The following is a 24,980-nucleotide window of genomic DNA, read 5'->3' on the forward strand; positions in this document are numbered from 1 at the left end:
AGGACAGCTCAGCGCAGCACAGGAGAACTTGGGAAGAGCTGGGATGGGGTGGGAAGAGCTGGGATGTGGCAGGATTTGCCCAGTTCTTGCTTTAAGGGGCCAGATCAGGGCGGCGAGGGGAGCGTTGGGAGGAAAGGTGTGCTGGAGTTAACCGAGCAGAAAGACAGCATACCAAAAAATGTGTTCATGGGCAAAAATGAAGCGCTCAAATCTATTCTTCATGCTCCAGTAACTTCTAGATGCCTGGATGGGCATGTGGAGCCTCTCAAACACCTCCCAGTTTGGGGGGAGCCTTGTCCCTCCTGCCTGCCACCATCCCCTGCACACAGAGGGGGACAGCCGCCCCCAGAACTCTGGGATTTCACCAAACCCACCCGATCCCAACCCCTGAGTGCCCAGCTGAGTGCAGAGATGCCGCAAACCAGCCCGAAAACTGCGAAACGTGCGGGTGGGTGGGCAGGGAGTGGCCACGGCCCGGTGGCACCAGGAGATGCGGGCGCTGCCTGCAGCCCTGCCCGCCTCCACCTCCGCAGCCGCGGGGATTTGTGCAAAGCTCCCAGCGCCCGGCCTGGGCTTTTTTTATCCCTGGCTGCTCTTACGTTGACATTCTTAGCTGTGCCACTGGCTCCAGCGCTGCTCGCTAACCCCTTTTACAGGCGGCTAAATATAGCCCAGGCAGCCAAGCAAAATCTGCTCGGCACGGCCACGTGGGGCTCGGCAGCGCTGCCGCAGCCACGCCGGCCCGGGGGGGCTGCCAGCACCGGGGGGGCACCGCCAGCTCCGGCTGGTGGCATCTGTCACCCCGCCGTGTCACCAGCGCTGTCCCCGGTGCTCCCGGCGGGTCCCAATCGCTTCTCCCCACCCCGGAGCGCCGGTTCTGCTCCCACCCCGAGGTTTTCTGGGGTTCTTCCACCCATCTGGAGTTGGTTAGGATCCCTGATCCTGGAAGCACGCGGTGGAAAAGCCCGGCTGGCTGCTGTGCCTAACAAAGAACAGCCCAGCGGCTGCGGGAGCCCAGGGTGTGCAGGCAGCAAACCCAAAATCCGTGCAGGGCTCATCTGCGCCCCACAAAGGCTCTGCAAAGTGGGGACAGGACTCGGGCATGGGCTGGGCTCGGCTCCTGCCTCTCCTGTCAGAGGGATGTTTCTGCTGGATCCATGAACTCATTAAACAGACACTGATCTAATTGTCTCCGTGCCGCCACTTGTGTTTTATTTATTTTTTCCCCCTCTTTTTGGTTTTAACTGGCGAGAACGAGGTGAAAGGCCGACCAGGGAAGTCTAATTGGATCTCCACGGCTCATTAGCCGTTCTCCGAGAGGGAGAATCGTTTAGGCTGCAAATGAAGAGGCTCAAAAGCCGCATGTGCCTTGGGCAGCTCTCCCAAATTTGCCATTACCCCTGGTTCCTGGGCATCCAACTGGCACTGGAGATGTCCTGACAATCAGAGGATGTGGGGAATGCCTGCAGGGGCTCAGGGGGACAGTTTGGAGGGAGTTTGGAGGAAGGCTGGTGTCCTTGTGTGACTTTGAGTAACATTGGGTGGCTTTGGGTGACTTTGAGTAACATTGGGTGGCGTTGGGTGCCTTGAGGTGACATTGGGTGGCTTTGGGTGGCGTTGGGTGGGTCTGGACACCAGGAAAGAAAATTGAGGGGTTCAGGTCTTGAGGATCCAAGTAGGAGCAGGGGGAAGGGAAGGGAAGGGAAGGGAAGGGAAGGGAAGGGAAGGGAAGGGAAGGGAAGGGAAGGGAAGGGAAGGGAAGGGAAGGGAAGGGAAGGGAAGGGAAGGGAAGGGAAGGGAAGGGAAGGGAAGGGAAGGGAAGGGAAGGGAAGGGAAGGGAAGGGAAGGGAAGGGAAGGGAAGGGAAGGGAAGGGAAGGGAAGGGAAGGGAAGGACCAGCTCCTCCTGCCAGGTGGGCCTGGGACACCTTCAGAGCAAGGTCTCATCCTGCTGCTTCCTCCTGCAGGCTCCCCACCCCACCACCTCTGGGACTCAGATCTTTGGGGAAGAGATGCAGCTCATGGAGGAGTAACTCCCCAAATTTTCCACCCCACGAGAGACCCAGTGGCTGTGACAGCACAGAATCTCTGCTGTGACACCGCCATCCATCACCAGGCAGGCATCTGGACACCACCAGGAGAAAGACAAACAGCATCTGTCTGAGCTCAGCAAGGAAACACCGCAGCTTTCCCAGCCTGTCCCTGTGTCTGGGAGCCCAAACCAGGATTCAAGGACAGCGTTTCCAGCCCTTCATCCTCCTGGATGGGAGAGGCTGTGGGGAGGAGACTCCAGCACGATGAAGAGGGACAGGTTTAGTGATGGCCCTTCAGCCTCTGTGTCACCCCAGTGGCCTTTAAGACATCTCAAACTGGCAAAAGGTCCTTGAAGAGGGTTCCAGTTTCTCAGTTTCCCAGAAGCAATGCCAGAGGATGGGAAGGCTGTCAGGAAGCTCAGAGGGATTTCTGGGGCTCCATCAGGCTCCTGGGCTGGGCAGCTGTCAGGGGTGATGCCCCAGGGAATGGGCACAGCCCCGAGGCTGCCAGAGCTCCAGGAGCTTTGGACACTGCTCCAGGATTGCACAGGGGGGATTGTTGGGGGGTCTGGGCACAGCCAGGACTTAGGATTGATGATCTATCTTTGTGGGTCCTTTCCAGCTCAGGATATTCTGTTATCCATGATTCTGGGATTTGAGATGTGAGGGTCCTGGTGAATGAAAGGAAAAACAAAGGAGCTCAGGCACAGAAGGCTCTGCAGATTCCTGCAGTGTTCCTCCTGAAAATCATCCCCCTCATTTCCCCTGGCTCTGAATCCAGCTCTGTGACCCTGAACACCCTGACTGGCTGTAATTAAAGGCTGAGCAATTGCCTGTTGCTCCCGTGTCTCTGTTTATTACAGAGGAGCTTAGTGGAAAACTAATTCCCCACGTGCCTCAGAGGCATCCTCAGACCAGGGGTGCTTCCATCCCAGCCCTTTTGCACTTCTCCTTCCCACCCCAGCCTGGCTTTGTTCCTGTCCCCAATCCCACCTGGGGGCTTCAGACGCTGAGGGAGGCAGCAGAGCTGAGCAAAGGCACTTTGGGGGCTCCATTCCTGCCCCTCCTTGCAGCACAGGGTGGGGTAGGGGACCCCCAACCCCAAGGCTGGGATGTGCCTGATTGCAGCTGGGGGCTGAGGGGAAGGGTCCTGTGTGCCCTAAACCCCAGCCAGGAGCCCCCAGGATGCCAAGGCAGGACAACCCCACAGACCAGGGCTTTGTCAACCCCAAACTCACCATCCCAAAACTGTACCTTGTGCCACGGCTGCTTTTCCCTGTCTCGACAACGCTCTGGAGAGCACTGCTAGGTTTAGCTGCTTTTCCAAATGCAGACCCAATTATTAATTATTATTAATTGCTCTAATGTAGGTTTATCCATGACTAGCAGGGCTTGGGAGCAGCAGGATTCCTGCTGGCTGCACCCACAGCTAAGCTGGTATTGTCCCAGATACAGTCACATGAGAGCATTTGTTTCCCTGGGCATCCCTGGCACGCTGCTCCTGGCCCTGCTCCCCCAGCCCTATAATCCCCCACGGGGGCAGAAAGGAACCATAAGGAAACATATTTGAGATTTTGGGTGCCCTGAGCCATAATGAATCACAGCGGGGGAAAGATGCCTGGGGGATGTAGGAGAAGAAGCAGAGATGAGGCAGAGGGAAAAAAAAAAAAAAAAAGAAAAAAAGGTGTTTTCTTGGGATACAGGGATGCTCCCAGCAGTGGGACACGGGCTGGCACAGCTGAGGCAGCGCCGTTTCCCTGAGCTCTGGTGACATCCCATCCCCTGTGTGCAGGGGGAGGTGGAACCGGCCTGTCCGGGGCCCGCCACGGCTCTGTCGCTTGTGACACCGCTGTCACAAAACTGGCACAGCGCTGGGTCCCGCCCGGCCCGGGACAGCCCTCGCAGCCGCTCCCGGGGACACCGGGGGGCTGGTGCTGGGGGTGGTGGCAGTAGGGTGGGGGACACCGCTGCCAGGCGGGTGGGGACCCTGTCCCTGCTGGCAGCCGTGCCCGTGGCGCTCCGGGAGCGGCAGGGACGGAGCCCGGTGACCGTGCCCGGTGTCCGGCAGTGCCTCACTCCGCCACTGCCATCTGCTGGCATCGCCAAAGGGACCGGGGGACAGCGACTGGGCGGGACTGGTCCCTCCAGGGTGCATGGAAGGATTCCTGCTCCTGGCGGGCCAGCGAGCTCATGTGCCTGCAAGGACAGCAGGACCGAGGGGACAAACACCTGTCCGGCCAGTTTGTCCTTCCCGACACGACGGGGACTGAAGGACATTCTCGCTGCGGATGTCACAGGGCTCTGACACCCAGCCAGGAGGGGATGGGAGGTGCCAGACCCCCCTGGCCCCTCCCGGGGTCTGTGTCAGAGCCAGCCCACGGTGTCCTGGGGCCGCGGGGCACTGCCAGACCCGTGCCCGGGGCAGGATGTCCCCGCACACGCCCCGGCGCCTCCGGAAAGGAGAAACCTGAGACCAGCTGAGATCAGAGCGCAGTTTTTGGGTGCTGACCTCTCCTGCTGCAGGGCCCTGCCAGCAGATTTTGGGAGTCCACAGAGGCTCAGACAATCCTCTATTAATTTGTGCCAACTGCTGGTCAGGAGCCAAACCCCGGGGCTTTACCTTTGGAGCCAGAAGTGTGACACCCTCGTCTTCCTCAAGGACACAGGGGACATGTGGCCCCAGCCCTGTGCCCCAAGTCTGCTGCTGACACATCCTCATGTACTTTCTCCTCTGTCTAAATTTAGGGTCTGGAAGTGGGCTGGCACCTCCCGGTTTATCCCAGTCCCTGAATGATGCATGGCAGAGCACTCACTGCCCTGGGAGGTCATGCCAGGCTCTGTCTGGGCAGGAAGAGCAGGAAAAACCTGCTCTGTGCCACCCTCAGCCCCCTGACCCGGGGTCTGGCCCTGCAGGGGGGTGAGTTCAGGCTGGTGAGTCTGCCTGGAGTGGTGGGAATTGTGGAGCTGGAAGGTGTGATGTCAAATCCAGCAAGAAGGGCTCCTGCAGGAGAAAAAAGAAAGATTAGGTAAAATAGGGGTCCATTGCTCTGTGAGGTGCCACGGGAAATGGCTGAGGCAGAGAAAAGGAATTCCAGAGATTCCATGGGGAAAAGCTGCACCAAGGAAGTCAGATCCTCGATGGGAGAGGATTCAGATCAGGGTAAACTGGGCACATTTTAGTCCTGCTGGGATGGTGAGGGAGGGGCTGGTGGCATTGTGAGGCTGCTCCCAACAACCTTTCACTGATCACGGGAATGGAGAGAAGAGTCTGGAAGGCTGGAGGAAACAAAATGTCACTTGTACCTCCCAGAAAGACAGCGAGGACCCAGGGAACTGCAGACACAGCAGCCTCACCTCAATCCCTGAGAAGCTGATGGAGGAGCTAATCCTGGGAAGCATTTCCAGGCACATTAACAGTGACAGATCAGGGGAAGCCAAGCTCAGCCAACCTGATCAACTTCTCCAGTGACAGCAGTGCCTTGGTAGAGCAGTGGGTGTTTCTGTGCATTAGTGAGATCCCCAAACCCCTCTGCAGGTGCAGCAGCCCCAGCCTGTCAGGCTTTCCCCAGTTATGGGATACTTCAGACCCTTCATTACCTTTGTGGCCTCTGCTGGAGTCTCTCCAGTATGGCCATGCCTCTCTTGTTCTGGAGAGCCCAGAACTGGGCACAACACTCCAGGATGGCCTCACCAGTGCTGATCATGGGATCCCCTCCCTGGAGCTGCTGCAGCCCAGGACACCTCTCACCTTCTGCAGCAGGGACAGGCTGCTGCCTCGTGCTCCCCCAGTGCCCAGCAGCACGCCAGGGCCTTTCCCAGAGCTGTTTCTCAGCTGAGTGGCCCCCACCACATACTGGAGTCTGGGATTGGTCTCCCTGCTGCCAAAACTTTGCCCTTTCACTTTGTTGAACATCCCGAGGCTCCACTCAGCCTCCCGGGGCCTGAAGGGGCTCCAGGAGAGCTGCAGAAGGACTGGGGACAAAGCAGGCAGGGACAGGACCCAGGGAATGGCTCCCACTGCCACAGGGCAGGGCTGGATGGGATCTTGGCAAGGAATTGTTCCCTGGCAGGGTGGGCAGGGGCTGCCATGGAATTGCCAGAGCAGCTGTGGCTGCCCCTGGATCCCTGGCAGTGCCCAAGGCCAGGCTGGACATTGGGGCTGGGAGCACCTGGGACAGTGGGAGGTGTCCCTGGGGTGGCACTGGGTGGGATTTCAGGTCCCTTCCATCCCAAACCCCGTCACCCCTTCCCGCGGGCTGCTTGTAGCCCAGACAAGGCTCCTGGCCACCCACCCCAGCCCTGGCCATGTCCAGAGCCCCCACCCCGGGCTGTCCCCATGGTGTGGGTGGGGTCCCCACGACGGTAACCGGGGGAGATGGAGGAGGACGAAAGGGAGAGGGATGGAGAGGGGAGTGGAATGAGGATGGAGGAGCCCTGGAGAGACTCCCCTCGTTCGGGAGGGGCCCAGACCCTCCCTCGCTCTCTCCTCCGCCGCCGTAGGGGCCGCCCCGCGGGAGGCGCGGCAGCAGCGACCGCCCCGAGCACCCGGTGCGGGCGGAGCCAGGGCGGCGGCGGCGGCGGCGGCGGAGGGGACCGGGAGCCGGGAACGGGAGCCGGGAGCGGCGGCAGCACGATGGGGGCCTGTCTCGGGGTCTGCTCCCTGCTCAGCTGCGTGAGTGGCCGCCCGGAGCGGGGGGAGCACGGCGCTCTGGCGGTGCCGCAGCCGCGGGCGCGGCCCAAGGCGGGCGGGTCGCGGCTGCTGCGCGTCCGGAGGAGCGGCCGGGGGCCCGGGGAGGGCTGAGGGACACCCCGGGCGTGTGCCCCGCTCCACCCGGACGCGGAGGGGTCCAAGGGATGCCAGGAGGGTGATGCAGGGTACCCCTGGGGGATGCACCCCAGTGTACGCAGGGGATATGGAGAACCCCGGGCAGGATGCACCCCTGGATATGGGGGGGATGAGGGGACCCCCAGAGATTTTCCCTGCCCTGTGAAGGGGGGGAATACAGGCGACCCCCGGAGGATGCACCCCTGTGTACATGTGGGATGTGGGGCACATCCAGGGGTTGCACCCCTGTATATGAGGGGGTTCAGGGGGTGCATCCATCAGTGCCTGGAGAGATGTGGGGGGTTCTCGGAGCAGGGCATCCCACTGAGCCGGGGTATCCATGGAGACGCAGATGCTCGCTCCAGAGAACTCTGGGGCTCACGAGGAGGGAAATGGGGAGGGGAATGGGATGGGTGGCACTTGGGGGAGGTGGGAAGCCAGAGCAGCAATGTCCTGCTGCACCTGGAGGAGGGGGGGCCTGGCCCTGCCACGCAGTGAGAGACTGGGAGGTCCTGCCTGGTTCCCGCTGCTGAGCCCCGAAGTGGGGATGAGTAAGTGAAAGAGCTGGGACAGGGGGTGCAGGGGGCTGCGTGTGGGGTGCCATGGGCCAGGGTGTGTGACTTGGGGTGCCATGGCCCAGGGTGTGTGATTTGGGGTGCCCTGGCCCAGGGCAGGCCCAGGCTGTGTGATTTGGGGTGCCATGACCCAGGGCAGGCCCAGGCTGTGTGATTTGGGGTGCCATGACCCAGGGCAGGCCCAGGCTGTGTGATTTGGGGTGCCATGACCCAGGGCAGGCCCAGGCTGTGTGATTTGGGGTGCCCTGACCCAGGCTGTGTGATTTGGGGTGCCATGGCCCAGAGTGTGTGATTTGGGGTGCCATGGCCCAGGGCAGGCACAGGCTGTGTGCAGGCTGTGTGATTTGGGGTGCCCTGGACCAGGCAGGCCCAGACTGTGTGATTTGGGGTGCCCTGGCCCAGGCAGGCACAGGCTGTGTGATTTAGGGTGCCATGACCCAGGGCAGGCACAGGCTGTGTGATTTGGGATGCCCTGGACCAGGGCAGGCTCAGGCTGTGTGATTTGGGATGCCCTGGACCAGGGCAGGCTCAGGCTGTGTGATTTGGGGTGCCATAGCCCAGGGTGTGTGATTTGGGGTGCCATGACCCAGGGCAGGCCCAGGCTGTGTGATTTGGGGTGTCCTGGCCCAGGCAGGCACAGGCTGTGTGATTTGGGGTGTCCTGGCCCAGGCAGGCACAGGCTGTGTGATTTGGGGTGCCATGGCCCAGGGTGTGTGATTTGGGGTGCCATGACCCAGGGCAGGCTCAGGCTGTGTGATTTGGGGTGCCCTGGCCCAGGGTGTGTGATTTGGGGTGCCATGGCCCAGGGTGTGTGATTTGGGGTGCCATGGCCCAGGCAGGCACAGGCTGTGTGATTTGGGGTGCCATGGCCCAGGGCAGGCTCAGGCTGTGTGATTTGGGGTGCCATGGCCCAGGCAGGCACAGGCTGTGTGATTTGGGGTGCCATGGCCCAGGCAGGCACAGGCTGTGTGATTTGGGGTGCCCTGGCCCAGGCAGGCACAGGCTGTGTGATTTGGGGAGCCCTGGCCCAGGCAGGCACAGGCTGTGTGATTTGGGGTGCCATGGCCCAGGCAGGCACAGGCTGTGTGATTTGGGGTGCCCTGGCCCAGGCAGGCACAGGCTGTGTGATTTGGGGTGCCATGGCCCAGGCAGGCACAGGCTGTGTGATTTGGGGTGCCATGGCCCAGGCAGGCACAGGCTGTGTGATTTGGGGTGCCATGGCCCAGGGTATGTGATTTGGGGTACCCTGGCCCAGGCAGGCACAGGCTGTGTGATTTGGGTGCTGTGCCCTGTGACGTGGGGTGTGTGGTTCGGGTGACGCAGGCACCTGCTGATACCAGCACTTCCTGCCCCAGCAGTGCCTCACCTGTGGGCACGGGGCCAGGGCAGGGCTGTGGAAAAAGCCCGGGAGGTGCCAGCCTGGAAACCTGGAAATGGGACCTGTTTTGTAACTTGACCTTTGAGTCCTGGAGGTTTAATGAACAGATGTTTAGAAATGAGTGGTCGGAGGGAGGTGGTTTGCAAGGTTCCCCCTCTGAACACATTCTGTGCTTTTCCTTAAGGGCAGGTATTGGGAAAGCAGGGATTTACTCCAGAGCAGGGCTGTGGAGGTTTCTCTGTGAATTCTGGATTTTTCCCCCCCCACAAAATCTGTTGTGACTCAGACTGTGGTAACAAAGTAGTCACTGTTTAGGTTTAATTTTCCTGTTCCTTCTTGTGGTAGTCAGTGATGAAGGGGCTGGTTTTGTACAGGTTTGAGCTGAAGAACAACACTGAAAAAACCCAAACCGAATGAAACACTCCCCCTAGTCTGTGTAATAAAAAAACATATTATTTTTAACAAGCCTTTGCTCAATTTTGTTCTTCCCTTGGGTGGACCTGGTTGATGAAAGGGCTATTCTAGCACAGGTCTGAGCTGAAGAACCACAACACTTAAAAAAACCCAAACCAAACTGAACAACCCCCCCTAGTCTGCATTTTAAAATTATTATTATTTTTAACCAGAACATCCTAACAAACTCCTTCTGCTCTGCCTACATCCCTTGAGTCACAGCACCACGAGATTGCCAAGCCCTTTCTTCATCGCTTTCCCATTAAAACCCAGCAACCTGCTCCTGAGTGGAACCTTGCATCACAAAAGGAGAATTTCTCTTTCCCCGCCTCCTGTGGTTTTCCAGGCTCTGCCCATGGCTGCCATGAGCAGTGTGGTCATTCTGAGCTGCCTTCCAGCCTCACAGGGTTGGGGTAACCAGCAGAAGGCTGCCCCAGCCAGAGCAAACCCTGGGGGCTTGGACAGTCCTTAGACACCCCCTGGGGACACTCAACCTCGTGGTACCCATCCAAAGCCACCTGCCAGGCAGGAGGGCCAGCAGCTCCTCAAGCCTGTGCCTGATGTGGTGGGTTTGGTGCTGATTAACCTGCCTGCTCGTTAATTTGGCAGCAGGAAACACCACGTGCTCAGCATTGCTTTGGGTTGACTCACTCTTGGTATTCCCGAGGATTCCAGGGTGAAGGCAGCTCCAGATGGGGTGGTGGGGTGGGGTGATGTAATTGGGGTGGTGTAACTGGGTTAGTATTGTTGGGTTGGTGTCGTTGGGGTGGTGTAACTGGGTTAATATTGTTGGGTTGGTGTAGGTGTGGTGGTGTAACTGGGTTAGTATTGTTGGGTTGGTTTAGTTGGGGTGGTGTAACTGGGTTAGTATTGTTGGGTTGTGTAGCTGGGGGTGGTGTTGTCGGGTTGGTGTTGTTGGGTTAGTGTAGTTGGGGTGGAGTAGTTAGGCTGCTGTTGTTTGGGTAATGTAGTTAGGATGATGTAATTGGGGCGGTGTAGCTGGGTTGGTATTGGGTTGGAGTTGTTGGGGTGATGTTGGGGGGGTGTAGTTGGGGTGGTGTGGCTTTGTGGTGTTGGGATGATGTTGGGTGGGTGTTTTTGAGTTGGTATTGGGGTGATGTTGGATTGCTGTTGTTGGTTTGGTGTTGGGCTGGTGTAGTTTGGTTGGCTGTGTTGGGCTGGTGTAGTTGGGCTGTTGTTGGGGTAATGTAGTTGGGATGATGTAATTGGGGTGGTGTAGTTGGGTTGGTATTGGGTTGGAGCTGTTGGGGTGATGTTGGGGGGGTGTAGTTGGGGTCATGTGGCTTTGTTGTGTTGGAGTGGTGTTGGGTGGGTGTTCTTGGGTTGGTTTTGGGCTGGTGTAGTTGGGCTGTTGTTGGGGGGTGATGTTGGGCAGGTGTTTTTGAGTTGGTATTGTTAGGGGGGTGTAGTTGGGGTGATGTAATTGGGGTGGTGGTGTTGGGTTGATATTGGGTTGGAGTTGTTGGGGTGATGTTGGGGGGGTGTAGTTGGGGTGGTGTCATGGGGTTGGTGGTGTGGGTCAGCATTGTTGGGGTGATGTTGGGCGGCTGCTTTTGGGTTGGTGTTGTTGGGCTGATGTAGTTTGGTCAGTCATGTTGCTCTGGTGTTGGTGTAGTTGGGCTGGTGGGGTTGGGTTGGTGTTCTTGGGGTGATGTTGGGGTGGGTTGGTGTTCTTGGAGTGATGTTGGGGTGGGTTGGTGTTCTTGGAGTGATGGTGTGGGGTTATGTTGGGGTGGGTTGGTGTTCTTGGGTGATGTTGGGGTGGGCTGGTGTTCTTGGAGTGATGGTGTGGGGTGATGTTGGGTTGGGTTGGTCTTCTTGAGGTGATGGTGTGGTGGTGGAGTTGGGATGATATAACGGGGTGGTGCAGTTGGGTTGGTGGTTTGGCTTGGTGTAGTTCGGTCATGTTGGTCTGGTGTTGGTGTAGTTGGGGTGGTGTTGGGTGGGTGGTTTTGGATTGGTGGTGTTGGGATGGTGTTGGGGTTGGTGTAGTTGGACTGGTGTAGTTGGGCTGTTGTTGGGGTGGTGGAGTTGGCATGATGGAATTGGGATGGTGTAGGTTGTGTTACCAGTGTCAGGTGTTTTGGGATTGGTGTTGGGGTGATGTTGCTGGATGATATTTTTGGGATGGTGGTGTTGGACTGGTGTTGTTGGTGCTGCTGTATTGGTGTAGTTGGGGTGATGTATTTGGGGTGGTGGTGTGGACTGGTGTAGCGTGGTCAGTTGTGTTGGGCTGTTGGGCTGGAACAGTTTGAGTGCTGTTGTTGGGGTGAAATTGTTGGGGTGCTGTTTTTGGGTGCTATTGTTGGGGTGAAATTGTTGGAGTCAAATTGTTGGGTGCTGTGTTTGGGTGCTGTTGTTGGGGTGCCATTTTTGGGGTCCTGTTGCTGTATTGGTGTATTTGGGTGCTGTTATTGGGGTGCTGTTTATGGGGTGCTGTTGCTGTATCGTCTATTTGGGGTGCCGTTTTTGGGCTGCTGTTATTTGGGGTGCTGTTTTTGGGGTACTATTGCTGTGTCAGTGTATTTTCAGTGCTGTTATTTGGGGTGGTGTTTTTGGGGTGCTGTTGCTGTGTCAGTGTTTTTGGGGTGCTGTTGCTGTATCAGTGTATTTTTAGTGCTGTATTTGGGGTGCTGTTGCTGTGTCAGTGTATTTGGGTGCTGTTTTTGGGGTGCTGTTGCTGTGTCAGTGTATTTGGCTGCTGTTATTTGGGTTGCTGTTGCTGTGTCAGTGTATTTGGGGTGGTGTTTTTGGGGTGCTGTTGCTGTGTCAGTGTATTTGGGGTGGTGTTTTTGGGGTGCTGTTGCTGTGTCAGTGTATTTGGGGTGGTGTTTTTGGGGTGCTGTTGCTGTGTCAGTGTATTTGGGTGCTGTTTTTGGGGTGCTGTTGCTGTGTCAGTGTATTTTCAGTGCTGTATTTGGGGTGCTGTTTTTGGGGTGCTGTATCGGTGTATCTGGGATCCCCAGCTCCGGCCCCGCTCTCCAGGTCTCGGGGCAGGGCAGGGACGGGAGCAGCGCTGAGGTGAGCTGGGCTGCAGGAGGAAGTGAAACCGGAGAGTTTAATCATCCCCGAGCAGCTGAAAACCGACACTTCCTCACGAACCCGGGCTCTCCTGCTGCTACAGCCACTTCCCGCACTGGCTTTTTCCATGCTGCTCTTTGTCCCTTCATCGTGTTCACGTTTTGGGACAACTTTTAAAATCTTTGAAAGGAGAATCAGAGTGTCCAGCACTGCTGGGAGTGTTTTTCTTGCTGTTAACCACTGATTTTTAAAGAAGAAGACTGAAATCAGGAGTGCCCAGGCAGCTGGGGGGATCAGTGTGTGGCACAGAGGATTCACTGCGAAGGAGCTTTCAGGGAGTTACCTAAAAGGATGTCCTAAAAGGAATCCACGGGATTCCCGAGTTATGGAACAGAGCAGCGGGATGGGGCTGTGATATCCTGTTACCTCAGCGGGAGCCTGTGAAACCTGAAATACAGAAATACAGCCACGGAGTTCGGCTGTAAGAATCACCCTGCAAAATAAACTCCAGGGATGCTGCGGGATCCCAAAACCCTTGTGCCTGCTGGAGAGAGCCCAGAGGGATCGGAGCTGCTGCAGGGCTGGAGCCCCTCTGGAGCCAGGCTGGGAGAGCTGGGGGTGCTCCCTGGAGAGGAGAAGGCTCCAGGCAGAGCTCAGAGCCCCTTGCAGGGCCTGAAGGGGCTCCAGGAGAGCTGCAGAGGGACTGGGGACAAGGCAGGGAGGGACAGGACCCAGGGAATGGCTCCCACTGCCACAGGGCAGGGCTGGATGGGATTTGGCAAGGAATTGTTCCCTGGCAGGGTGGGCAGGGGCTGCCATGGAATTGCCAGAGCAGCTGTGGCTGCCCCTGGATCCCTGGCAGTGCCCAAGGCCAGGCTGGACATTGGGGCTGGGAGCACCTGGGACAGTGAGAGCTGTCCCTGGGGTGGGATGGGCTGAACCCCCCCAAATCCCTTCCTAAACAGCACAGACCTCATGATTTTCCTGTCCAGATCTGCTGATTTTAGGACTGCTGCTTTTTGTTTCAGTTGGCACTGAAGAAGGGGGAGCTGGAGGGGTGGATGGAGCACTGAGATGCTTTGCTACATCAGATGATGCAATAATTCTGCATTTAAAGGGATTTTTGTTGTTCCCTGTTTTTGTTTTTAATTTGAAGGGAAATACAGTAATGCTGGCGCATTTTAATGCACTCTGATGCACGTGGTGCATTTAATGAGGCTGAAATGAAGCAGCCTCTAATTGAAAGCCATTTTCCCATGCTTCCAAGTTGAAAACACGATGTGATGGCCCTGAAGGGGTGGGATGTGAGTTCCCTGAGATACTCTGGGTGTCTCAGCCACCCCAGCTCCTGTGGGTACCATCAGCACAGCTGTTAATGGGGCAGGGATGTGGGGCTGGCATGGCATGAGAGGAATAAGTCAGGAAGGAGGGGATTTTTCTCCAATAATGGTGTGCTTATGTTTAAAAAATATTTGAATCACCATCTTTGGTGATTTGGGGACACTAATGTGGTCACTCTGGCATGGGGTCCTGTTCACACAGCAGCTCCACACCTGGTTTTGTTTTCTGCCATGACCATTTTTTGCACTGACTCCAACAATGAGAAATGGATATTTGAGTCGCTAATGAGCCATCTTTAATTAATACTGACCACAGGCCCTGATTGGGAAGCATGTGGCATAATAAACACACAACTCATGCACGTCCCTCAATAGCAGGAGAGATCAGAGCCCTTCCCCTGCATGGCTGATGTGCTGAAGTCCAGCAGAATTCCAAGGGAACAAAATTTATTCTGCGCTGTCCCTGGGCAGGAAACTCCCACCAATGCTTTGGTATCAGTGAGTTTGGGTTTTCTTAGCCAGGATTTTCCTCCCCCAGCACAGCAGTTGAGTCTCTGGAATGAGGTGCACCTGGCAGTACTGCCTCTGCTGGTTTTGGGAACTCAGGACCCACGAGGGACTCTCAGGGATGCTGTGCCTCAGTTTCTCCACCTGTAAAATGCCCTTTGCAGAGGGGAAGGATGGCAGGATGAGTTACTGCCCCCATGGTGCTGATACCAATATCTTCCCATCCTGAATTGGACTGAAATTATTTTGGGAACCTCATTTTTGTACAAAAAAAGAGGCTCCTGCAGGGCAGGGCTTGCTTTGACCAAATCCTTGCATGGAGCAAAAAACACGAAGGTGCCTCCAGAATCTGGGTGTCATTTTCCATGCTGGCTGTTCCTGCAGCTCTTTTGGCTTTCAGCAACTTTTTGGGGGAATTTGGTGCCATTTCCACGAGATCCTGCAGGCTGTGGGTTGTGGTGTGAGTAGCTCTAAGCAGCAGAGTGGATTCTCACACTGATCTCCTTAAGGATTGAACTGGGCATGGATTTTGGGGCCAGTCTCTGCCCCTCCTCACGGGCTGGTCTCCTTGCAGGTGTCCTGTCTCTGTGGCTCTGCCCCATGCCTGCTCTGTGGCTGCTGCCCCTCAGCCAAGAACTCCACCATCTCCCGCCTCCTCTTCACCATCTTCCTGTTCCTCGGCACCCTCGTGTCCATCATCATGATAATCCCGGGCGTGGAGAAGGAGTTGCACAAGGTAAAGAGCTCCTGGAGGTTTCTGGGAAGAAATGACCCAGCTTGTGGTGGGGATTTGAGGCTGAATGAAAAAGTGAATTTTTGGGTCACCATGTGCTTCTGTTCCTCTCTATTCTGAGCATCTCACTGGGAGAAGGCATTGGGAAAATACAGTGGGATCATTTCATGCAATTTTTGGTTTTCCCAGATGTCTCCCAGGAAAGTTTCCTACATCCCGTTTTTTGGGGTTTGGCTGATGCTTTGCCAGTCAGGGAGATGGGACTTCAGGTGGAGGGAGCAAAGCTCTGCCAGATGAGCTGGGCTTTAGGGAAAAGCTGGTTTCATGGCAGCTTTCCACTGACCAGCTGGGTGCCTTTATCTGTGTCACCTCAGGCAAGTGGCATTGGAGCAGTCATGGTCTGGCCCATCTTTGGTGGCACCAGGGCTCGTGATGGGGGTGGAATCACAGAATGGTTTGGGTTGAAAGGAATCTCAAAGCTCATCTCTTTCCACCCCTGCCATAGCAGGGACACCCCCCACTGTCCTAGGCTGCTCCAGGCCCCATCCAGCCTGGCCTTGGACACTGCCAGGGATCCAGGGGCAGCCACAGCTGCTCTGGGCAACATGAGGGCTTTGCAATGGAGAAGCTGATCATCAGTCCAACCAGCAGATCTTCAATCCAGACCTTCCCACAGCCATCAGTCCCCAGCAGGATGTGCTGAGGTGATGCTCATGCTCCCGTCACTCTTCCAGCTCCCTGGGTTCTGTGAAGGCAGTGGCTCGGTGCTGGGGGTCCAGACCAACGTGGACTGCAGCAGCTTCCTGGGCCACAAGGCCGTGTACCGCATGGGCTTCGCCATGGCCGCCTTCTTCTGCCTCTTTGCCGTGCTCATGGTGTGCGTGCGCAGCAGCAAGGACCCACGGGCGGCCGTGCAGAACGGGTGCGTGGGGTCCCCTCGGTCCCTGGGCTGCTGGGGTGGGGACAGGCAGGACCCCCCATCCCTGTCCCTGCTGGCTGCACACCGTGCCTCCTCTCTCCTCCCACAGCTTCTGGTTCTTCAAGTTCCTGGTGCTGGTGGGGATCACGGTGGGAGCCTTCTACATCCCCGACGGCGTCTTCACCTCAGGTGAGAGCTGCCCTTGCTCTCCTCGGCACCTCTGCCCGGGATCAAACCCAGGGCTGTGCCCCTGAGTCTCACTTGCCCTGTTCTCAGCTGGCTTTTCTCCTCCTCTCAAGTCTGGTTTTACTTCGGTGTGGTCGGCTCCTTCCTCTTCATCCTCATCCAGCTGGTGCTCCTCATCGACTTCGCGCACTCCTGGAGCCAGCGCTGGCTGCGCAACGCGGACGAGGGCAGCGCCAAGGGCTGGTACGCAGGTGGGTGTGGTGGCACCCCGTGGGTTTGGGGCTCAGCTCATCCCAGGGCTGGGTGAGGCTGAGCTGGCTGGGACTGGGGGCTCTGCTCCAGCCTCTCTGGTTTCCTCCCCCAGCCCTTTGTGCCATCACCTTCATCTTCTACGCCGCCTCCATCGCGGCCGTTGTGCTGCTCTACGTCTACTACACCAAACCTGAGGGCTGCACGGAGGGCAAGGCCTTCATCAGCATCAACCTCATCCTCTGCCTCATCGTCTCAGTTGTGTCCATCCTGCCCAAGATCCAGGTGAGGCACTGGGGAGTACCCAGCAGCCTGTGTAACCCCAGGGTGCAGGAACACCCAGGACATTGGGGCTGTGTCACCCCAGGGTACAGGAGCACCCAGGACATTGAGGCTGTGTAACCCTAGGGTACAGGAACACCCAGGACATTGGGGCTGTGTCACCCTGGGGTTCAGGAGCACCCAGGACACTGGGGCTGTGTCACCCTGGGGTACAGGAACACCCAGGACATTGGGGCTGTGTCACCCTGGGGTACAGGAGTACCTAGGACACTGGGGCTGTGTCACCCTGGGGTACAGCAGCACCCAAGCACCCACTGTTGTGTTTGCAGGAGGCTCAGCCACACTCGGGGCTGCTGCAGGCGTCCCTCATCACCCTCTACACCATCTACGTCACCTGGTCCGCCCTGGCCAACGTGCCGAGTAAGCCAGACACCTCCTTGGGTTTGGAGAGGGCTGGGTGGGGCAGGAGCACTCACTGGGGTGGGTGTTTGTCCCTTTGTGTCCTTGGGGGCTGACCCCCCTGTGTCCCCCAGCCCAGCACTGTAACCCCACACTGCTGGTGAGGAACAGCACGGGCTCAGCCACGGCCCCTGAGCCACTGACAACCTGGTGGGACGCCCCGAGCATCGTGGGGCTGGTGATCTTCATCCTCTGCACCCTCTTCATCAGGTGAGCCCTTGGCTCGTGTCCCTGGGGACAGCCCTGTCCCTGGAGCACGGAGCCATGGGAGGGGTTTTGTCACCAAAGTCTCTTTGTCCAGCCATCCCTGTCCCCAGGGGCACAGGCCTGACCACAGACACAGTTTTTAGGGTTTCCCCACAGCCCCAAATTGCTCTGCCTGTCCTGGGGATGGCCCCAAGGACGAACCCCTGCCCATCCATCACAGTGGATCAGTGGATGCCCTCCCTGGACATGCTGGCAGTGCTTTGCCTGGTGCAGCCCAGGACACCTCTCACCTTCTGCAGCCACTCACGCTGCTGCGTGTTCCCCCAGTGCCCAGGGCACCCCAGGGCCTTTCCCAGAGCTGTTTTCCAGCTCAGTGGCCCCCATTCCACACTGGAGCCTGGGGTTGTTCTCCCCGGGGCAAACCCTTGTCCTTTGCTCTCTTTGTTGAGCTTGATGATGTTCTAAAAGGGTTCTAAGAGAGCTGGAGAGGGGCTTTGGACACGGGTGACAGAGATTTTAGGGTTTCCCCACCAGCTGCATCCCTCAAACTGCCCCGGGGACGGCCCCAAGGACAAAACCCCTGCCATGGGGGCAGTGACCAAGGGGTGCTGATCCCTGTGCCCGCAGCCTGCGCTCCTCGGACCACCCGCAGGTGAACAAGCTGATGCTGACGGAGGAGAGCGGGGCCGGGGCCGGCCCGGGCGGGGCGGAGGAGGGCGGGGTGCACCGAGCCTACGACAACGAGCAGGACGGCGTCTCCTACAACTACACCTTCTTCCACCTGTGCCTGCTCCTCGCCGCTCTCTACATCATGATGACCCTCACCAACTGGTACAGGTGAGAGTGCCAGGGACACCCAGGGCTGGCGCGGTTCCTCCAGCTCCCTCCTCCTGGGATGCTGGTGCGAGTGTGCTGGGCACAGCTGAGGTGTGCGAGGCTGCTGGACGTGCTCCCTTAGCAGCTTTTAGTTATTCTCAGGGCCGTGCCTGGGCTGCCAACTGCAGCCAGGGATCCCTTGGGAGGAGGGGGAGCAGGGACCGAGGCTGTGCTGCAGCGGTGGGGTCACACCTGGGGTGGCTGCAGTGATGGGGTCACACCCTGGGGTAGCTCCAGCCATGGGGCACCCCCGTGTTCCCTGGGTGGCACCCATCCCTCCCGGGCACTAGCAGGGTGTCACAGTGGTGGGTCCCACCCTCGTGTTCGCTTTTCAGGCCGGATGAGAGCTTGCAGGTGTTGAGGAGCCCCTGGACGGCCGTGTGGGTGAAGATCTGCTCCAGCTGGGCCGGGCTCCTGCTCTACCTCTGGACCTTGGTGGCTCCGCTGGTGCTGCGGGACCGGGACTTCAGCTAAAGTGGCACTGGACGTGCTGCTGCCATCGTGGCTTTGTCCCTCGAGGCTGGGGACAGCCCCAGCTCTGCCTCAGCCTCAGTTCTGCATGCAGGAGCTGCTGTGCTGGGTTGTGCCTTCTTGCAGCTCTTTTGTTTTAATTTGAAAGGGATGAAGTGCCAAGCAGAGAAAATTAAGGGCTGAGAGAGACCTGAGGGTGTTTTTAAACCTCTCATCATCTCCACGTTCGTGTAGTGCCTTTGGCAGTGCCTCCAGACCCTCTCCACCCAGCAGACACCACTGCCTTGCCTTGGGAGGGTTTGGTTCTCACCAGCTGTTGGTGCCCCGGGACCTGTGGTGCCTTTTGGGGTCTCTGGGGTCTGGTCAGGTACCAGAACCCAGGACCTGGCAGGTGTTGTGTCCCCAAATAGCCTGGAAGAAAACAAATCCCGGGGATTTGTGGCTGGAGGCAGAGGTCCTGCTGTATCCCAGCCTGGGTGGTGGCCCCAGCTCCTGGGGCTGTCCCGGCAGGAGGACAGGTCCCTGTCCTCTCCGGAGCACAGGTCAGGTTCCCCACAGGCTGCACTGGCCTGGCCCAGCTCTTTGCCTCGTTAATAAAGTCTCGTTTGGAATAAACACGGTGGATTTGTCCCTTTGGAGTCTTTCCTGGTGTGCGGGTGCCCAGCAGGCGGAGGGAGCGGGATGTTTTACACTGACCCGACACCGGGGTGGGGGCCCGGGTGTGCAGGCAGGGCTGGCATCACTTTGGAGCATGGAAACGTGGAGCCCTGGAGCCTGTGACACTGCCAGCCTGTGACACCCCGAGAGCCGTGGTGGTGGTGAGCAAAGCGGGGTGCACAACGTGCGGTGCACAACGTGGGGTGCACAACGTGGGGTGCAGACCATGCCCAGGGACACACGGGATGGGGTGAGCTCCACGGTGGGGCACAGAGGAGGGGGCACAGAGCAGGGGGTGCCCCGGCTGGGAGCACTGCGGCAGCCGCGGGGCCGGGCAGTGCCCACTGCCCACCCGTGCAGCCCGTCCTGGCTGTGCAGCCCAATCCCATTCCCGTTCCCGTTCCCATTCTATCCCTCCCACCCCGCATCCCGCTCCCGTGCGGGGCGGCTCCAGCCACGCGATGGCGCTGCGAGCCCGCGGTGCGACACCTGCGCCCGGCACCGGCACCGATCCGGCACCGAGTGACTCCATCCGGCACCGAGTGACCCCCGTCCTGCACCCAGTGATTCCCATCCTGCACCCAGGGACCCTCAGACTGTACCCAGTGACCCCCATCCTACACCCAGTGACCCCCATCCTACATCCGGTGACCCCCGTCCTACACCCAGTGATTCCCATCCTGCATCCAGTGACCCTCAGACTGTGCCCAGTGACCCCCATCCTACACCCAGTGATTCCCATCCTGCACCCAGGGACCCTCAGACTGTGCCCAGTGATTCCCATCCTGCATCCAGTGACCCTCAGACTGTACCCAGTGACTCCCGTCCTGCACCCAGTGACCCCCATCCTGCACCCAGAGACTCCAATTCTCCACCCAGGGACCCTCAGACTGTACCCAGTGATTCCCATCCTGCACCCAGTGACATCCATCCTGCACCCAGAGACTCCCATTCTCCACCCAGGGACCCTCAGACTGTACCCAGTGATTCCCATCCTGCACCCCATGACCGCCCATCCTGCACCCAAAGATCCCCATCCTGCCCCCTGTAACCCTCATACTGCTCTGATCCTGCACCCAGTGATCCTTATCCCACATCCAGTGACCCCCATCATGCAGTGATCCTCATCCTGCACCCTACACTCACCCAGCACCCTGCACACACACGGGACCCAGCACCTGGCACTAATCCTGTCCTCATCCTGCACCCTGCACCCTGAAACCCTCATCCTGCCCCCTAATCCCTTCACCCTGCACCCCTGTGTCCCTGCACCCTGCAGGGAAGGTTCTGGGAAGGATCAGATTGCCAGATTTATTTTCCCCTCACACCTCCCTTCATCATTTATTTCCAGGAGAATGTTTTTGCTCCCTGTTTTCTTCAGGAACACCCTGGCAGGTCCTCCCTGATGCCATGGTCTGTGCAGCCTAAAACGACACAGGAAACTGAGGCAGGGCACTGGGGGTGACCCTGGCTGTGCTGCCTTTGGCTTTCCTGAATTTGGGATTTCAACACCCTGTGGCATCTGTCCCATCCCTCTGGATTTCTCTCCCCACGTTCAGCCTGAGCTGTGCAAGGCACCCCGAGGAGTTCCAGCCACAGGGAAGCCTGGCTGCTTTTGCCTCCCTGGCTGTATTTAATGGGAATAAATAAAAAAAAAAAAAAAAGGATTGATGGCACAAAATCTCTCAGGACTAAGCATGAGGTGAGTGGGACTCACAGGCAGTCTGAGCCCCCCAGTTCCCTCTCTGGGAATATTCTGAACTCTCCACAGAGTTCTGGCTACTCTGCATTTGCTTCTCAGCAAGCACAATCCATATCTGAGTCCAAAGATCCAGCTTTCTGCAGGAGGGGAGGAGGGAAGCAGCTCCCTGCCAGCTGGGCACCACCACTGAGCTCAGCCTGTCACGGGAGAGGCTGCAGAGTGTCCCATGTCCCCTGGAGGTGTCACCCCCAGTCCCCGGGGTGCCCAGAACGGTCCCTGGGATTCCCCAGCCAGGGCTTGGCCTCACGGCTCTGATGGAAAAGGGAAAAGTGCCATGGAGAGATGTGGGACAGTGCAACCGGCACAGAGCCATGGGGGACTAAAACTTCCTTTATTTGGTGACTGTCACTTCAAAGGGTACAGTCCCCACAGGCAGCAGCAGCTGCATGTCTGGGAGAGCTGGGGGTGCTCCTCTGGAGAGGAGAAGGCTCCAGGCAGAGCTCAGAGCCCCTTGCAGGGCCTGAAGGGGCTCCAGGAGAGCTGCAGAGGGACTGGGGACAAGGCAGGGAGGGACAGGACCCAGGGAATGGCTCCCACTGCCACAGGGCAGGGCTGGATGGGATCTTGGCAAGGAATTGTTCCCTGGCAGGGTGGGCAGGGGCTGCCATGGAATTGCCAGAGCAGCTGTGGCTGCCCCTGGATCCCTGGCAGTGCCCAAGGCCAGGCTGGACATTGGGGATGGGAGCACCTGGGACAGTGGAATTGTCCCTGCTCATGGCAAGGAGTAAAACTGGATGAGCTTTAAGATCCATCCCAACCCACTCTATTTCCATGATAATTTTCCGGGTGAATAATTCATCAGCGAACATCTGCCACCTCCAGCTCAGCAGAAAACACAGCCCTGGGCTGGGTCCCCTCCCTCCTGTCCCTGCCCCGAGTCACAGCTCCAGCCTGGAGAGGGGATCAGGGACATGCTGGGACCCCCCCCAGCACACTCATTATCGCCCCCGGTGGCTTTGATTGCTCTAATTGCTGTCGCTGGGTGGCCACCCCGAGGGATGGATGGGGAGGTGAAGGGGAACGCGGGAAAAGCCTGCAGTAGTCACAGAAGGTGACAGTCACCACTGCGTTCCCAAATTAAAGTGGATTTAACCCCAGGGCTGGGCACAGGACCCTCCTGGGGTCACCAAGCGTTTGGGACCATGAGAAGAGAGAACCCCCAGTGACCCAGGTCTGGGTGGTGGGGACAGTCCCACCCTGGCCCCGGCGATCCCGCTGCATCCAGGGGCCCCTCAGCATCATTTGATTCCCTTTAATGCATTGCCTCCCTTGTTTTTATTTTATTCCTGGGATTAACACATCGGGCAGCAGCCGGACTGGCTCCTGCTCAAAAGAGGAGGGGAAAGCGTTTACATAATTCATTTAAATGAGGCACCCGAGGAAACCCAAATTGGACTTGCAGCATGTTTACAGAGCCACGCAGAGCTCCGCGATCCGCATCTGGAGCCATTAATGCCTCCCAGACGGAGCACAGGGCATGGATAATTAATTAATTGTGGAGCAGAGCCCTTGCCCAGCCTCCAGAGAGAGCGCCCGGGGGCACAAGCAGCGCTCCCCTGGGGTGTGGATTTATTACCACGGGCTTTTCTCCTTCCCAAAATATTCCTTGGGGCAGGAAGATGCTGGGGGCAGGGGTGGGGGGGGTTGTTGAAGCCGTGGGAGGAATGAACCGAGCTGGGCTGGAAAATCCCAAATCCCTGCCTGGAGGGGTTTGAGGGGAGGAGGAGCCCGGCGGGGGCTCCTGGGGGTGATGGCAGTGCCAGGCTGAGCCCTGCCCTGCCCTGGGGAGGGGGGACCGGAGGGGACAGCGGGGAGGGGACACAGGGACCCCCGCAGGGGACCAAAGGGCCCTGCCCCCCTCAGCCCCAAACAGCCCGGGTCTGTAGGATCAGGTCCTGTTCCAAGCAGGGGGGTCTGTGAGACATCGGGGTGCCCCGGGACCCTGCCCCATGCTCAGCCCCCTCCTGCCCCCGGGAATCTCCCTGGGGATCCCTCAGGGGCTGGGATCGCTCCCTGGGGCGCTCCCACCCCACACCTGGCCCTGATCCCGGCGATGCTTTGGGGGCTCTGGGATGGAGCAGGGACACGAGGACACCTCAACCCATTTAAAGCTTTAATTTGCAGCCCCCTGCAGCTGGGACAGACTCCTCAGCCTCCCCGCTGCTCTCGGAGCTGCTGTCTCTACCTTCAGCACCGCTTTGAAGAGCAAAGGAGGGATGGGAAGGAGACAGGGAGGAAAAAAAAAAAGAAAAAAAATATTAAAAAAACCTCCAGCTTGAACCCTGCTGCTGGAGGAACATCTGTATCTATAAATATCTGTGCTGGGAGTGGGAACAGGCTGTATCTGTATGTGCAGCAGCTCCCGAGGCAGCAGCAGCCTCGCCCCAGCTCACCCCGCTCCAGCTCCAGCACAGGCTCCTCCATGCGCTCCTGGCCCTGCAGCCTGGCAGGAGATTTTGGGGCTGAAACCCCCAAACTGGTCTCTAATAAAACAGGAGATAGAGCAGGGCTGTGCTCAGGTTTGCAGCCTGTTCCCAGTGAGGGTGAGCAGCGGCCCTGGCGTCACTGGGACTCTGGGGGCAGTGGGGCTGTCCTTGCTGGGACATGATGTCCCACTGCTGTCCCCACCCCGATGTCACTCTGATGTCCCCAGTCTGCTGTCACTCTGGCAGTGACCTTGTCCACCCCTCCAGACTACATGTGCTCAGAGAAACCCAGATCACAATCTCAAATACCAATCCCTTATCCCAATTCTGTATCCCAATCCCATATCCCATTCCCATATCCCATATCTCAATCCATATCCCAATCCCATATCCCAATCCATATCCCTATCTCACATCCCAATCCTATATCCCAGTCCCATATCCCATTCCCATATTCCAATCCCATGTCCAAATCCGTATCTCAATCCATATCCCAATCCCGTATCCCAATCCCATATTCCAATCCCATATCCCAATCCATATCCCTATCTCACATCCCAATCCTATATCCCAATCCCGTATCCCAATCCCATATTCCAATCCCATATCCCAATCCATATCCCTATCTCACATCCCAATCCTATATCCCAATCCCGTATCCCAATCCCATATTCCAATCCCATATCCCAATCCATATCCCTATCTCACATCCCAATCCCATATCCCAATCCCATATCCCATTCCCATATCTCAATCCCATGTCCAAATCCATATCCCAATCCCATATCCCATATCCTAATCCATATCCCAATCCTGTATCATGGTTTGGGATAGCAGGGACATAGCAGGTACCCCAGAGCTCCTCAGCACATGGGGTCACCCCACACTGCTCTGTCCCCCCTGAAGTGAGTCCTTATCTCTCCTGGCTGCCAGGAACCTGCATTCCATGACAGGAACCTGCATTTCCAGGCTGGAACCTGCATTCCTGTGCAGGAACCTGCATTTCCATGCAGGAACTTGCATTCCCAGGCTGGAACCTGCATTCCCAGGTAGGAACCTGCATTTCCAGACAGGAACCTGCATTCCCAGGCTTTCCAAGAGGTTTTTGGGACTCTCCTTCCCCATTTCCAGCCAAACCTCATCCAGCTAAATCCCACAGTTTTGCTCTGGGGCCGCCCAGCTCCAGGGACACTCTGGGTCTGGGGTGGCCCTACCAGGCTGCCCTTAGGTGCCATTTCTCCATCCCACACCCCAAAGCCACCGTGCTTCCCATCCTAACATATCCATTGTCATTTTCCCTTGCATCAGGGCCATAAATCCTCCAGATTTCCCTCATTTGGCTCAGGGAAGGAGGCCTGGAGCCCCCCAGCTCTGAAGATCCCTGAGGGCTGAGTGAGGATTGGGAACTTTTTTCTGACAGACCTCTGGCTCTTTCCACTGGATTCAATTTTCCTCATTTTTTCTGGCTTCCCTCCTCCCAATATTGCTCCCATGGGGGCCTGCAGGGTGGTTTTATTCCCATTACAGGGATCCTACAGCTCCAACTGCTGCAGAAAAAGCGAACCCTGGGACACATCATTGTCCCAGCTTTGCAAGGACTCA

At 57.9% G+C, this 24,980-nt stretch overlaps 1 protein-coding gene across 1 annotated transcript; it reads left to right on the forward strand.

Annotated features, from left to right (window-relative positions):
- The first annotated feature begins 6,618 nt into the window (after positions 1–6,618).
- Positions 6,619–19,151, forward strand: SERINC2 (serine incorporator 2). Its single transcript, XM_033080986.1, has 10 exons — positions 6,619–6,703; positions 14,726–14,887; positions 15,619–15,806; positions 15,913–15,992; positions 16,103–16,240; positions 16,354–16,523; positions 16,850–16,940; positions 17,054–17,189; positions 17,814–18,023; positions 18,398–19,151. Exons 1-10 carry the CDS (start codon positions 6,665–6,667, stop codon positions 18,534–18,536), a joined length of 1,353 nt encoding a protein of 450 aa, XP_032936877.1. The 5' UTR covers positions 6,619–6,664; the 3' UTR covers positions 18,537–19,151.
- Positions 19,152–24,980: the final 5,829 nt, after the last annotated feature.

The sequence above is a fragment of the Catharus ustulatus genome, chromosome 26 (genome assembly GCF_009819885.2).
Source record: "Catharus ustulatus isolate bCatUst1 chromosome 26, bCatUst1.pri.v2, whole genome shotgun sequence".
Lineage (NCBI taxonomy): Eukaryota > Metazoa > Chordata > Aves > Passeriformes > Turdidae > Catharus > Catharus ustulatus.

What these genes read in the sequence shown, in the direction of transcription:
- SERINC2 (XM_033080986.1), top strand. Translation starts at nt 6,665, where the DNA reads ATGGGGGCCTGTCTCGGGGTCTGCTCCCTGCTCAGCTGC. An exon ending in CCATCCTGCCCAAGATCCAG is followed by an intron (nt 16,524 to 16,849) that starts GTGAGGCACTGG and finishes TTGTGTTTGCAG; the next exon opens with GAGGCTCAGCCACACTCGGG. An exon ending in CTCTGCACCCTCTTCATCAG is followed by an intron (nt 17,190 to 17,813) that starts GTGAGCCCTTGG and finishes CTGTGCCCGCAG; the next exon opens with CCTGCGCTCCTCGGACCACC.